General features: G+C 33.2%; 2 protein-coding genes across 2 annotated transcripts; one reads left to right on the top strand and one right to left on the bottom strand.

Moving 5' to 3' along the window:
• Window positions 1-1,172: 1,172 nt before the first annotated feature.
• LOC141458913 (general transcription factor 3C polypeptide 6) lies at window positions 1,173-1,985 on the bottom strand. The gene is made up of 2 exons (XM_074137494.1): window positions 1,723-1,985; window positions 1,173-1,654 (listed from the first exon to the last, which is right to left on the bottom strand). Exons 1-2 carry the CDS (start codon window positions 1,858-1,860, stop codon window positions 1,430-1,432), a joined length of 363 nt encoding a protein of 120 aa, XP_073993595.1. The 5' UTR covers window positions 1,861-1,985; the 3' UTR covers window positions 1,173-1,429.
• A 2,065-nt stretch (window positions 1,986-4,050) lies between these two features.
• Atg5 (autophagy protein 5) lies at window positions 4,051-12,567 on the top strand. The gene is made up of 6 exons (XM_074137429.1): window positions 4,051-4,442; window positions 4,521-4,606; window positions 4,952-5,071; window positions 7,868-7,992; window positions 11,848-12,054; window positions 12,135-12,567. Exons 1-6 carry the CDS (start codon window positions 4,287-4,289, stop codon window positions 12,248-12,250), a joined length of 810 nt encoding a protein of 269 aa, XP_073993530.1. The 5' UTR covers window positions 4,051-4,286; the 3' UTR covers window positions 12,251-12,567.
• The last annotated feature ends 3,355 nt before the right edge of the window (window positions 12,568-15,922 follow it).

Consider the following 15,922-nt stretch of genomic DNA (forward strand, 5'->3'; position numbering starts at 1 on the left):
CTTATCTACCAATAGAACTGCTTTAAACTACCTACTTCTGCTTCCATTCAACAACGACCAATGAGCTAAATTGTCTCCTATGCCTGGGTCGTAGCGTATGCGCCATGCCATAGTACATACATTCTTGCTCCACCTACTGCTACTGACATCTCTTCACACTTTCCATTTTCATCAACGAATATAAGAGATACAGAAATCCTCTTATTACTCTCCTACTTGAGAAGATACAGAACTCCTCCTTAGACTTACTTGATAATTCCTTCTATTCACATTCATTTACTATCCTCCTATGGAATCTAATAGAGAATAACTGAACATATTTTTACACGACAGAAGAATTGACAATGCACTAATTACTGAGACACACATCGCAAGTATATCTTCACTATTAAGAACTTCAGTACCTATGATACTGGCCACTAAAACTACACCGCTCATGGAAGCAGTATAGAAATTCCTAATCAGAAGAGCATTTAGGCCTTCAAGATACCTAGAAGCGTTCGAAAGGTCTCCAGTCTTGTTGAAATAATACTATAGTAAACTTAGCGAGTGGTTAATAATGAAACTTTTCGCCTATCAATTTATCAATCTATCGGCATTTTCGTTTGCGTTGATGGCTTGCAAGTAAGTCTTTTTTTTAGTCACCTACAACCTTCTTGTTGTCAGCATGGGCAACTTAAACTATCTGCGATGCAGGGAATCACAATAGAATGCGGGCAATGCGCTGATGAAGAAAGAGCAGCTAAAAAATGCTTCGCTGGAGATCTATCGACGCTTTTCGTCAACCACAGTGGTGCACAAAAACCGCGCACCTTTTGCACCTAGATATTTATGGAAATTGATTACTCACTCCAGGATGAGGAAGTTAGAAATTATAATTCGTTCTAAACGTTATAGAGCAAGCATAGTTAAAGTAAGCCGGTGTGTCTTAAAAGTAAACCTCTTACATTCCTTCTAAGAGTTTGCAATTTAAAACTAAAATGGACATTTTACAATTAAAATGTTGAATTTTTAGAAATGCAAATATAATTCAATACAGTTTCAGTTAGAATATATATACATGTAGATAAACTGACGGTTGCTCATGATTAAAACCCGACCTTTTTTAAAGAACATTTTATAAATTAAGGAGAATACCTGAAATTTCTTTGTTTCGAAAAGTACACAATATGTAAACAAACAAAATTAATATCAGATATTTATTGCACAAATAAGAATAGTGAACATCACACATCTTTAGTTTTTTCAAATTCAATTTCTAAAGTAAAGCCCTCTCCAGAATGGTATGAAAAATAAACTAATTTATTATTTAAAGAAAATCACAGTAAAAACTTTAAATCCAGTTAGAAATAAGTTGATGTTAATATTCTCAACTTTTCAGATAGTTTAACAAGCACTTTATCTCAATATTTTTTATTATAACTAAGTATTACACTTTATCTTCAACGTTACTTTCAACCTCGATAGGTACATCGCTTTGGTTTTCTTTAGGATTCACAAATATTCTTGACATGTGAAGCATTTTATCTGTTTTACAAGTATAATACATTTGTTTCTCTGGAGTTTCGGAAAATAGTGGATCAGTCCGGAGGCAATCCCCTTCTTCAAACATCACATGTGTTCCCGAGGTGTCTTTCCATTCACCTTGAAATACCTTTAAGTAAAAAATAAAAATATACCTCTGAAAACAATAGCTCATAAGTGATCAAAACATTTTCTTACTTGGTTTCCTAATTGTAATACTGGTTCATCAGTGTCTATTCCTACAATTTTAAATTCTTTGTCCACCGAAAACAAATCATCCTCAACTTTAGAATTGAAATCCATATACACTAAAATTTCTTCATATTCTTCAGACATATTGTTAATACACTAGCCGGCAACGACAACTTTGATTATGAATAGAAGAACAGCGTACAAATTGAACCGTATATACCACCATCGTACATGTTTTGTACACCTGTACAATGTACAGTGTAGTGATGGGCAGAACGAGTCCGTCTTTGGACTCGTTGGATTTGAATCAGTTCCAGGGTTGGAATCGATTCCAACAACTCGTTCACCGATTCCGGTCTCTGTACTTACCCTATGCATTAGTAAAAATGTCACGCAATTTATTAAAAAATATCATTAAATGTTAGCTTTCCCAGTTAATAACAAAACTATATTTCTTTAACACACATTGAGTACTATCCCTAATTTCCAATTGCACTGATAAATATAAAATTAACAACGTAACACAAAAATTAACATAAAAATAGACTAGTCAATTATAAAAATTAAAGCAATGCTGTTTAGTCATTATCTAGCTTGACCACTGGAAGACTGGAGTTAACGTGCTTCAAGAGGATCCAAGGTAGAGAAACGGAAATGGGTAGGAAATTATTCCCATAAAAAAAATTCTAACCCTTCAAGCAAAATGATAATTACTCATAAATAAAGAAATATTTATTTACTAGGACTTGTATATCAAGCTTTAAAAATATTATCTTATTATCTTACGAAAAGAAAAAGCTGTGTGCTTAATCTTTAACATAGCGCTGGACACTCTTATTCTTATCTTCATTGGGTAAGTTTAACCGTGTACATGACCGTGAGACAGTCAAAGTAACACTGAGCCAAAATTTAGTATTACCTAATTGGTTTACTTAGTGTAGTATCCCTCCCACTCTATCACCAATTTCACAAACATTCATCGATTGGAAATAATTTTTAGTTAAATATTCGTTTTATTTGAATACAAAAAACATTATAACGCTTTCTTAAGATGATTTTAATTTTTAAAATTTGTTTTTGTCCATTACTCTTATATAATACGAAGAATTTCAAATAAAATATAATATACAAACACAATGATCTAGTATGCAGGTGGAGTCAGTCCTCGTTACCATAGCAATGGAACCGTTAAACAACTCCGGTTCCAGCTCCAGCAATTTCTATTGGCTAGATTCAGTGAACGAAAAAATGGAACGAGTCCGGTTTCAAAAGGATTTAAATCACTCCGGATTCGACTCCACCAACTCCAGTGGATTTAACCAATGAAAATGCTAGAGCTGGGCCGGAGTCGTTTAACGGTTCCGTTGTCATGGTAACTACGACTGACTCCACCTGCACACTAGATCATTCTGTGTTTGTATATTATATTTTATTTGAAATTCTTCGTATTTTATAAGAGTAATGGACAAAAACAAATTTTAAAAATTCAAATCATCTTAAGAAAGCGTTATAATGTTTTTTGTATTCCAATGAAACGAATATTTAACTAAAAAATATTTTCAATCGATGAATGTTTGTGAAATAGGTGATAGAGTGGGAGGGATACTACACTAAGTAAACCAGTTAGGTAATACTAAATTTTGGCCCAGTTTTACTTTGACCGTCTAGCTGACATGTACACGTTCAAGCTTACGCCAATGAAGATGAGAGTAAGAGTGTCCAGCGCTAAGTTTAAGATTAAGCACACAGCTTTTTCTTTTTGTAAAACAATAAGATAATATTTTAAAAGCTTGATATTCAATTCTTAGTTAATAAATATTATGAGTAATTATAATTTTGAAGGGTTAGAATTTTTATGGAATAATTTCCTACCCATTTCCGTTTCTCTACCTTGAATACTCTTGAAGTAAGTTAACTCCAGTCTTCTAGTGGTCAAGCTAGATAATGACAAAACTGCATTGCTTTAATTTATATTTGACTAGCCTATTTTTGTGTTAATATTTGTATTACGTTGTTAATTTTATATTTATCAGAGCAATTGGAAATTAGGGATAGTACTCAATGTGTGTTAAAGAAATATAGTTTTGTTATTAACTGGGAAAGCTAACATTTAATGATATAATAATATAATAAATTGCGTGACATTTGTTCTTATGTTTAATCGTTCCAAACCTTCTGCTGCCTCATTTTCATTTTTATTTGCCTAAATTTTTTGGGGCGGGGCGGAATCACTTTTTTTAAAAATAGGGATTTGAATCAACTCGTTCCACCATCGGACTCGTTCCAATGGAACGAGTCCGCTCAAATAGCCCATCACTAGTACAGTGTACATTACACTATATACAGACAGGTTATGAAGGTTGAAGGTTAAACATACATGTGTTTACAAGTTGCTGTGACAGTAACAAACCCAAAAGCTAGAACCATGCAACAAATTAATAATTTTTGTGTTTGAAAATGAGGTTTTACTTCATTTGAACTAAATTCATTCCATTTCGTAATTTTTACAGAATCACATTTCATGTTATTCAGGCTAATTGTTATGTAAAGAAGACATTTGGTACAAAATTATGGCATCTGACAGAGAAGTTCTTCGTGAAATTTGGGAAGGGAAATTACCTGTTTGCTTCCAGCTACATGAAGATGAAGTAATTGACTTGCAGGTTCCAGAGCAATATTATTTAATGGTTCCAAGATTAAGCTATTTTCCTTTAGTTACAGATAAGGTAGACCTATTTCTTCTATTACATACGTTACGCTTCTAACTTATTAACTTTTTGGTTTGATAATTGTTTTATATTAAGGTGCGAAAACATTTTGTTAAGTTCATTCACCCAGAGAAACATGAATCAGAAATGTGGCTTGAATACAATGGAATCGCCTTAAAGTGGTAGGTTTAATAAAAAAATAAAATCTATGTAAATTTAATGTAAAAGCAAATATAAGGAAAATTTTTTAAACATTATCAAACGTTACTATTTAGCTAGTTTTTTTTTTTTTTTAGTAAGTACACTTTTTTGAAAAATATATAAATAGTCCCACTACGCAGCAATTCCTAATGTTTTTTGTCATAAATAGAAAACATGTTAATCAGAGTAAAAGTTTGGTGTTCCAGCATTTTCGTAAAAGAGGTTTTTTTTATGTTTACTATATCATGACATGTATTTATATTTGCAATCACTACTTTTTTTTGCTATTTTTAAAAATTGCTTTTTCTTGCTAATTGAAACCGTAGGCACTACCCAATTGGAGTTCTCTTTGATATGAATAACAATAGTGATTTACAATTGCCATGGAATATTATTGTGCATTTTGATAAATTTCCTGAAGACGAGCTGTTACACTGTTCTTCTAGGTAAGCTTTTATCTAGCATTATTTTTATTTTTTTGTTTATAGTTCTAATATAAAATAAACCGTACTTTTATTTACTATAACTAGGCTACTAACGACAAAACTCTGCCTTAAAGGTACTATATTTTTTCTTACATTACTATCACTGATCAGTAAATAATCAATATTGACCCAGAAGGTGTCACTGATCTTCGAATAATGAACCGAACTCCCGCTAATTTCTGGCTAGCATTCTGTTTAAAGCGAGGGTTCCAATCAAAATAGTAGTACATTTTCCATCTTCGTACCTTGAGTCATTTCGTTCGATCATTATACAGTGGCATAACTGCTCCTAAGATCCTTAAATATCTTTCAATAAACCAAAAAATACCATACGATTTCAGTAATTTCTTTAACTGTCAATAATCTTTCACTTTTGTTCTTGTTGCCTAAATTTATAATCTATATTTTCTAACAACTTCGTAAACTTTTTAGTTTACAAAACAGAACAGGTTCATAGAATTCAGTAATAGACAAAAAGCTCGAAATGTTTTTGTTTATCTTTATGTAACCACTAGGGCCAGAAGAGTCTACCAGTATTCTAATATTTTAGCGAGGAAGAATGATTTCTCAACCATTTCTTCATTGATAACATAATTAAAAGTAAATGTCTCTTCACCATTCAGTATGACTGGTCGGAGGATTGGATTATGATTAATTAATCTTGCTATCAATAATTAATTCTTAGGGTCAGCCATAAGGAGCACATATACCTTTTTCTGACCACAATCCTGATCCGTATTTGTATTGGTCGGCACCATATACCTTCCCCTTGATACTTAAACTTGTAATCGGCTTGGAAATAAAACTCTCCATTATAAAATTCCTTCATTTTATGTCCTTCAATCGTATAATCATTTCCTAAGATTCTTTCTTTTATATTTCTACTTGTCTGGCTGTTCCTTGTTCTAATGCTTGAACTTGAAGGTTATTGTACCTTTCAATGCAGATGCATTGTTAAGGCATCAAGTATTGCGAATACATACGAGGGTCGTTTGAAAAGTCCGTGAAAGTCAGAGAGATAGCACCACTGGCGCGTATCGAGGTTATGTTAGTAGCATCTCTTCGAAGAACACGCACCAAGTTTCAGCCAGATCGGTCTATTTCTTTGTGTTTGGCATTCGTTTGAATCGAGGAAGTCGAGTGATTTTCAAAAAATGGACGAAAAAGAATTTCGTGTGTTGATTAAACACTACTTTATGAAAGGCAAAACGCCTCAGGAGACTAAAGAGAAGCTTGATAAACATTATGGTGACTCTGCACTTTCGATTAGAACAGTTTATAAGTGGTTTCAAAAATGGGCACAAGTGACGCTGAACGTTCTGGACGCCCTGTTGAGGTTACTACTCCAGAAATCATTGATAAAATCCATGATATGGTGATGGATGACAGAAGAGTGAAGGTGCGTGAGATTGCTAGTGCTGTGGGCATCTCGAATGAACGGGTACATAATATTTTGCATCAACATTTGGACATGACAAAGCTATCCGCAAGATGGGTGCCGCGATTGCTCACGCTTGACCAAAAACGAAATCGTGTGAAGTGTTGCAAGGACGGTTTGCAGCTGTTCCAGAAGAATCCGCAGGACTTTAAGCGTCGTTTCGTCACTGTGGATGAAACATGGATACATCACTACACTCCTGAGACCAAAGAACAATCTAAACAATGGGTTACCAAGGGGGAATCTGCGCCAAAAAAGGCGAAGACCGTTCCTTCGGCCGGAAAGATTATGGCGACTGTCTTTTGGGATTCGCAAGGAATAATCCTCATCGACTATCTGGAAAAGGGTAAAACTATTACAGGTGCATATTATTCATCGTTATTGGACCGTTTGTAAACCGAGCTGCAAGAAAAACGCCCACGATTGGCCCACAAAAAAGTCCTTTTCCATCACGACAACGCACCAGCTCACACCTCAGCAGTTGTGGTCGCATAATTAATGGAAATAGGGTTCCAACTCGTTTCACATCCCCCCTATTCTCCAGACTTGGCTCCCTCGGACTACTATTTGTTCCCCAATATGAAGAAATGGCTGGCGGGAAAAAGATTTTATTCAAACGAGGAGGTGATTGCAGAAACGAATGGCTATTTTTCAGACTTGGACAAATCCTACTATTCGGAAGGGATCAACAAACTAGAGCAGCGTTGGACGAAGTGTATAAGCCTAAAAGGAGACTGTTGAAAAATAAAAAAGGTTTACTCCAAAAAATTAAGTAGTTTTTATTTTTGCACGGACTTTTCAAACGACCCTCGTAGTTTGAAAAAACATTTCGAAGAACCGATTCAGAACAATTTGAAGAGGACTGCATTTCTTTATCTAAGACCAATAATCACTGGTATCATTGCACTTTTACGCATGTCAAGCTGCCAGCAAGGGTTTTTGATTTCATTTTCACCTTTAAATAATAAAGTGTAATTAGTTAATTAATTTTTTTGCTGTATTAACTTCAAAGTATTAATACAATTAAATTTCATAATATTTATTTTGCATTTAAGAATATTTGTTAGGCACCACGGTAGCCGAACGGTTTGAGGCGAGACCTGTAAAGCTAATATGTATTGTAGTACTGGGTTCAATTTCCGGTCTTAGGTCTTGGATTTTATTTAAAGGTTAATGAAAACAATTTAAAGTAACGTATGTTAGCTAGTCGCATCCGTCCACGACACCTAATTGGTAGTTGGACGTAAGTAAAGCCCGCCTGAAAAAATAGGCAATCACTTAACTTTACTTCACTTATATTTGTTTATATGCATTTTAAGGGATACTGTGGAATCACATTTCCTTGCTTGCCTGAAGGAGGCAGATGTGCTGAAACATAAAACACAAATAGTTACGAATATGCAAAAAAAGGATCATACTCAGTTATGGCTTGGACTTCAAAATGGTCAGATTCACTTTCATTTAAATTTAATTTATTTTATAATAATTTAAAAAGATAAAAATAGCTATTACTCTTTAAAATAATTGTTTTTGTAGGCTTCGCCATACCAAGTTAGCTGAAAAAAGTATTCTAAAACTATTCAGAAAAAACCTCTGTAGTGATTTGTGTTGTAAGTTAGTAGCACATAATTGAAGGATATGTTATTTACTCAATTCAAGACATGATTCCCAAAAGTTCAAACCATTTCCACTACAAAATATTTGGAGTTTAGGTACATTAGTAAAGGAGCCATCAGGATATGTTTAATTTCAATATTTCTGATTAAAGGATAGCGGGAGTTGCTTCACAATTTTCTTCTGATTTTTTATGAATATGTTGCTCTTTACAGTACATTTACTTACTATAAATACTGTGCAGTTCAAAAAGAATTAGCCATTGTATGAAACCTGAAGAGCCTGTTACTTCTTCCATTGCTTTAGTACTAACGTCCTTTATATTATATATTATAATTATAATTATAACTTAAAATATTACACGTTCCAATATATTGTTTCATCCGGGGCGGGTACAGGTCAGATTGTCAAGAACTTAGCTTTGTAACTGGGAGATCCCTAGTTCGAATACCGTGTTTGACTACTTTTTATTTGTTACAAAAAATTGTTTATTGTCAAGTATGAACTTCCGCCCCGTACACATCTAATTGGTCGTTGGACGTTCATCCCCGCCTGAAAAATAGGCGATTACTTTATAACATGTGAATGATGCATAAGGTCGCTAGGCGTTATCTTTACTGAATAGAAATACAACCAACCTTCGATTTTCAAAATAAGAAATTAATGCATTATCTTTACATTCGACATATATTCTTGAATGCAGCTCCTGACTGGTCTTATTCTTGTTCAACCAATTATAATAAAATACAGATAGTTCAAAATAAATGCCTCACATTAATTGGCTCGTTTCCCAGATTGATGATCATGACTATACCCACGCAGTAATTGACGTTCCTGGGATCTCTGCTTCTATTTATTATCTTCTAGAAAGATTTGTCTCTAACTGTTACAAAAGTTCTGACGCTCATATAAGAAACATTGTTAATTACAAGTTTAAAAGCGAAACCTCAATTATTTATATTTATTGTTGCAATTAAGAATTTACCCCAAAATTGGCGCCTCTATGTTTTGACTATCTATAATAAAATGTTCCACGAGGAGAGAGTGCCTGTTGGGTTAGCTGGGATTATTATGACAATGATCCATAAAAAAGGACCATTATCTGACCCCAATAATTATAGAGGCATTGCACTCGTCAGCTGCATTCTGAAGCTATTTACTAATATTCTTGCAAACCGATTGAATGAATGGGCTGATTCCCTGCAGACTGTGCCTGAGTTTCAGAACGGATTTAGAAGGGGTCGTTCTTGTGAAGATAATGTTTTTGCGCTTAACGCTATCCTTCAGTGCTATGTGAGCAGGAATAAGCCAGTCGTAATTTTTGTTGACTTCCAGCGGGCATTCGACTCCGTTAATCATTCGCTTCTGTGGGCTAAGTTGCTTGGGATGGGTGTGAGTGGAAGGATAGTTCGCCTGCTTTCCCAGATTTATAATGCCGCCGTGATGCAAGTGAGAGTAAAGGGAAAAGTCTCCAAGGATATTCCTGTAACAGAGGGTGTCTTGCAGGGCGAATCACTCAGCCCGACTCTCTTCTCGTTCTTCTTGTCCGATATAGAGGAGTATTTTCGGAGTGGAGGGGTGAGTGGCTTGAGAGTGGATTCTAGGAACGACGTCCTGATGCTCGCTTATGCGGACGATCTTGCAATTTTCGCGGACTCTCCCTCAGATGTGAGAAATAAATTACGGGCGCTAGAAGAGTACTGTGGATTAAATTGTTTAAAAGTAAATGTTAAAAAAACAAAAATCTTAAAAGTCTGCAAACATACTGGTCGGCGTTCGAAAGTGAAATTTTGGTATAATCAGCGGGAGGTGGAATGCGTACCTCAATTCACATATCTAGGTATACCATTCGCGAGCTCTTCCTTGTTTGCGCAGGCATCTTCGCATATGATTGACAGAACCAATATGGCCATCGGGTCCACTATGGCGCTTTTGGGGCAGTGTAGGATCAGTGCTTGGGACAGCCAGCTGCAATTGTACAAGTCTTTAGTTAAGAGTATCCTAGTATACTGTGTAGCGATCTGGGGCTTGCGTTATATCGCGAAGTTAGACCAAATCCAGATTTCTTTCTTCAAGAGGCTACTTGGCCTGGTCCGATCGACCCCCTCTGTGGCGGTTCGGCTCGAGACCGGGGTTTCACCGATGGCTTGTGAGGTCTTGAGGAGTGTTCTGGGATGGCTTAGCCGTTTGGGCCGTATGGACGACAAAAGAATACCAAAATTTTGTTTTAATAAGTTGCTGGAGACACACAGTCGTGGGGGGGTGGACCCCAAGTACAACTGGGTAACACAAGTTGACGAACTGCTTAAGATAACGGGCTGCTCAGAACTGATTAAACTGAACCAGATAGATGCAATATCAAAGCGGTGTATAAATCAGGCAGTATTAATGGCCAAGAAACATCTTCGGGAGAAAGACTTGACACTCCTCAGCGAGTCCAATTTTAGTACTTTTTACAAAAGCTTCACATTAGTTGATGGGCCGCAGCCGTACCTCTTATTGCACAATATTCCATTCAGGATGATCCGAATGATAGCCGAACTAAGATTAGCGGGAAGGCACTTTGTAAAATTCATTTTAAAAAATAATGTGTGCATGGTTAAGACTGATCTGGTTTGCGAATGTTGTGGAGTGCCTGATGATATGGTGCATATACTCTTGCATTGCCCTAAATATCACGACCCAAACCAACATCCTACATTTCCCGACTTAAATTGTTTAAATAGGTGTGAAGTGATAAATTCTTGTACTTTATTAGAAAAAATATTAACTCTTAGAGGTTACAAATAATTTCGGCTTACCTGTTTTAAATTTTCAGTAAAAATCTTAAATTTATATATTTCTATTTACTTTGCAATTGGATTGTATAATTACAAAAAAAAACTACTCTTGTAACCAGCTGAAGCTGTATACAATAAAATAAAATATATATATATATTTATTGTTGCGTACACTCTCAAACAAACTGTTATATATTAATTATAATATAATATAATTAATTAATTATATAATGTGTAAATGATGTAGTTACATAAATTAGTAAATAATTAATTATCATGTCGAGCTCATGTACGGAGTATATGAATGAACATTCAGCCCTCTATTACATTACTTCTAATTAATTATATTTTGTTCACTTAGTTTAGGGAGAATTTAATTAAGAAAATTATGAGGTAAAAAGTAGGTTGAGTGCAAGGACTTCCCGGGACAATCAAGTCCAGTTGGAACCTCTCATATTCCTCCTAAAAAAATTATGTAGCCCACTGCCCATGTGTGAAGGACACTGTTTTTTGTAATGAGAGAGCACTTTCGCATACCAAGTGTGTACTAAAAAAAGCTACGTGTGCCAATGTTTTCAGACGTTAACTTAACGCGCATCCAATTATACAAATAAAGAATTTAAAAATGTAATAGGTGACTAAGAAACTACTTAAACTACTAGGCATTAAATTAAAATTCTGCAATTTTGAATATTTTGTCCGTTGCTTTCAGCAAGTTACCTAAATTTTGATTATTTAAGATGAGTTATTATTGAGGATAATTATTAATTCACATTAATATTTTGATGTACATACTATGTTATCTTTTATTATTATTCTAGTTCTTACAGTTGTTGTTTGCATTGTATTATTTGTTTATCAAGTACATTTAAAATTTAATAAAAGGCTATTTTTATTATTTTCAGATAAATTTGATCAATTCTGGGCTGTTAACAGAAAATTGATGGAACTGGGCTCAGAAGATTCATTTAAATATGTACCATTTCGTTGTTATTACAAAGACGAACATATGATTCAGAAATTAATTCGGCCAGTAACTGATAATGGTGATCGTAAAAATTTACAAGACATGTTAAAAGAATTGTGTCCAGATAAAACAGATTTGGAACGATGTCAGTTTATTTATTTGTTTTTGTTACCTGTAAATAGAACTCTTTTGTGGCTTTTTAAAATAATTTTGGTTTGGTTCTAGGGAAAGTTACTACTCATGGCATAGAACCTCCAAAAGATACTCCATTGCAATGGATGAGTGAACACCTAAGTTATCCAGATAATTTTTTACATCTAATTCTTACAATGAAGAATTAATTATAATTACCAATAATACATATGGATTATTTTGGTGTTAGATTAGTGTAAGTTGTGTAAATTTTTATGAATAATATATCAAGAGAACCTTTTGGGAAAACTTTAAATCCTTGTACCTTAGGGAAAACTTTTAATTCATGGCACCTTGTTTTATTTTGTCCCTTCTTATCTTACGGATAACTAACCGGAATGTAATTCTAATCAAATGAAGTGAATTTGGAATTATCTAGTGTTTCAATAAGGCACTAAAATCCTTTTCGATCCACCATAAATATGCTATCTTTATAACAATAAATCAATAAACATACTACAACTTATTAGAAATAATAATAATTGTAACAGCCTTGTTTAAGTATTATATTTGCATGAAATTTACATATACTTATAATATCCAAATCAGACTTAACTGTGGCCACCTTATTGGATTACTAGTGATAGTTAAAAAGATCTTACTCTTTTAGCGAAAAGAAAATAGGCTGTAAAAAAAGCCTGATATAAAGCAGTGCGTATCGGGTTCAAGCCTTCTGATTTTTTTTTTTTCCAAGGAACCTTTTACAGCTCCTTAGAAGACATAATTTAAATAAAAAAAAGACACTTCTTAACTAAAAAAAATTTAGCTTGCAAATAAAGATCTCAGCAGAATCTCTCTCTCTTAGTAAGAAGAAAGTAATGAAATATGTCAAGATTTTTCTTTTGAGTTTTCACGTGATGTATTTTTTTAATGTCTTCTGATAAAGAAAAAGTGCTACTTATAATTGGTCTGTGATTTTATATCTATGTATCTCTACACTATGTGTATCTGTATATCTGTGTTATTTAATGTTATATGTGCTCTTTAAAAAAAGTTTAAAACCAAAGTGATTTCCTAACTCTTGCTATATCTAAGTTTAAATGAAACATTTTGATGACCACCAACTAACAATAAACTCGAAAAGCTTCTGCACTATATATGTATTTAACTCACTTGCACACTTTCAGTGGCCAAACATTCTTACTTCTGACTCAGACTTGACTAACACATGGTACGTTTAAATATCATACGGGGTTAGAACTGTAAAATACAATTTAACACTACTTAGAGGAGAGCCATAACTTCACTCTTTTATAAAACACCACTCAATTAAGATCCCTTAGGAAAAGATTAGTTAAAATGGTATTTAATGTGTACTCAAAGTTAAAAGTTTAGGAATTTTAATGATAAATTTAAGATATCATGCTCTCACCATCATTACCAAGTATTTTGAATACAGTTGAAGAATATTATCTTTGCAAATTCTTTATAAGTTACTGAGATTTTTATTAACTTCCCAAACACTTGAGCATAGACCCTGTCCATTTGCTGGAGTTGTGTTGGAATGTTGTGTATATTTATTGAAAGTTACAATAGTGATACAAAACAAAAAGAAAAGAAGAACAAAACCATTTTTGAAATTAGAATATACTTGAATTATTATTACTAACATCTACTATAACAAAATAAAACGACTTCTGAAGTAAATGTATTAACACACAAATAACCACGCTCAAGTACATACACCTACTCCCAAATATGCCCTGCTCCACTCACAATTGTAGGCTACATAAAAACATAAATTCAACATAAAATAATTCGTGTTAAAAATTAAATTCTTCTACCAAAAACTGTCGGTACTTCTTTGCCTATTAGTGATAATTAAAGATTTATGTTTGGTGATAATCCTTTCGACTTCTTACCACTTTAACCTCCTCTTTGTTTGGTAAATCCCTTCCTAACCATTTAACCCAAAATTCCCGCTGAATGGAGCACTCCACTATATAATGAATTATGTGAGGACATAATGCTGGGAAAAATAGAGGTATTTTCCTCCAATTGGCCTCTGAGCAAAAATATGGATCTCGCGAAATTAACATAATAAGTAATGATTTGATTCTTAATTCCTCTTCAGATCTTTATATAAGTAAGAATTTTGGGCCCTACTATTTACAGTTTCCATAAAATGCTCTAAGATTTTTTTTTGTTATTCACTGTTTTCCTTAGAAGAGAATAAAGCATATTTTGAAAATAATTCCAGGTTTGTTTTATGCCAGTAATTTTTTGTTTTGTTTTTCATTACTTTCTCTGCCAGAATCTTCGGAAGGTGATTATTTGGTAAGTTCAGAACTTTTTGGATGTAATTTAAATGGAGGAAAAGTTAGTAGTGAAATAGTGGAAAAAATTCGGTTTCCGAATAATTTACATATAAAAATGAAATTTTATTTTACGTTTCAAATAAATTAAGGACTTACCTAATAGATTAAATAATGTATTTAAAAATATGTATTAAATTACAGTTTCGGCGTCCTAATGTTTAAATCAATCAAAAATTTTGATTAAACATTTTTATTTTTATAGCCGTAATTTTGTCAATTATGTTGTTTTTTCGAAGCAGTTATAGATTGCATTTAATAAGCAAAATGCTACATAATAGCTCGGAATAAATATCTAAACTGCGTTGGGCCTAATTAATGTTCTTTTTTTAAACTTACATAATAAAGATTTTTTTTTTTTTAATACAAAGTGTTTATTTGACCAACCTCGATGTTTTAAAGTGGAAAAAAGCGGGGAGTGAAGCAAACGTACATGTTCTATTAATTAAAATGGAAGGATTTAAATTTGCGGTTTACTTGGTGGTGGTTTTTGTTTGTTTTTGCTTTCTAGAGTACTTTTTTATTTTTGGTGATAGTCAATAAACATTAGTTCGATGTTTTAGTCGATTATTTTTGGTTCGTTATTCTTTTTTCATCCACAGTAATAACACACGAGGCGCTAATGACTATAGACGTCGAAGCGCCAGCCAAAAAAATAAATAATAATAATAACACTCGATATTTAAGGTAGAAAAAGTAATATTTTAAGTTCAAAACGATTTTCTATACAAAAATGAGTGCGCCATGTTTGCTTTTTACAACAAATTTTTCGGGAACGGGCAAATGCGCCCAGTTTCTTGTTATTTTTTTATTTATTTTTATTCACATTGCAATTCTTGAAAACAAGAGGATCATCACAGTTCTGTACCGATTTTCTTAATCGCTGTAGATAGTAATACAGATGTAGGATAAATTTTACCAGATATAACCCCCTAGAAAAGTACCCTTTCAAATCAGAGTTGTGACCACATAACTTTCTGTAATAATAATAATGTTATTCATTTTACTTCAAAGAGAGCTAAATATTAAATAGAATTCAACAAAATTGGTTCAATATAGCGTGCAACTTATGTACGCTTCTACGTTAAATTCGTAATAATTACATACATATGTACGTTACTAGAATTATAATTCTAACGGAGTGTACAAAGAAATTTATTTTGAAACTAACATTTTTCCCTATCTAGAAGAAAGGATTTATAATTTTAAAATAAGTTCTATTAATTTAGTACTTGACACTTTTATTACTTACTTAAAGGAACTTTGCGTCGTGAGCTAAAGAATCAGTTAATAGAAAATTACTTGGATTTCTCACTTTTGTTTGATCTATACAAAACAAGTGCATTCATTTTGTACACTATCGTTTCGAGAATGTATTTGGGGCACTTTTAAACTAACCATATTCTCAAATGAGAAAAATTAAAATAATTCATTTTCTCAGTTAATAATTAAGAACCAGTACTAAAATAGATTACTGACAAATATTATCAAGTATTGTAGTTTTTC

This window comes from Rhodnius prolixus, unplaced genomic scaffold (assembly GCF_049639745.1).
Source record: "Rhodnius prolixus isolate KJV_2025 unplaced genomic scaffold, Rpr scaffold_1, whole genome shotgun sequence".
In the NCBI taxonomy this organism is placed as follows: domain Eukaryota; kingdom Metazoa; phylum Arthropoda; class Insecta; order Hemiptera; family Reduviidae; genus Rhodnius; species Rhodnius prolixus.

Coding starts and splice junctions, on each gene's coding strand:
- LOC141458913 (XM_074137494.1), bottom strand. CDS start 1,860: ATGTCTGAAGAATATGAAGAAATTTTAGTGTATATGGATTTCAATTCT. Junction 1,655..1,722: donor TATTACAATTAGGAAACCAA/GTAAGAAAATGT, acceptor TTTTACTTAAAG/GTATTTCAAGGTGAATGGAA.
- Atg5 (XM_074137429.1), top strand. CDS start 4,287: ATGGCATCTGACAGAGAAGTTCTTCGTGAAATTTGGGAAGGGAAATTA. Junction 4,443..4,520: donor TTCCTTTAGTTACAGATAAG/GTAGACCTATTT, acceptor TTTTATATTAAG/GTGCGAAAACATTTTGTTAA. Junction 7,993..11,847: donor ATGGCTTGGACTTCAAAATG/GTCAGATTCACT, acceptor TATTATTTTCAG/ATAAATTTGATCAATTCTGG.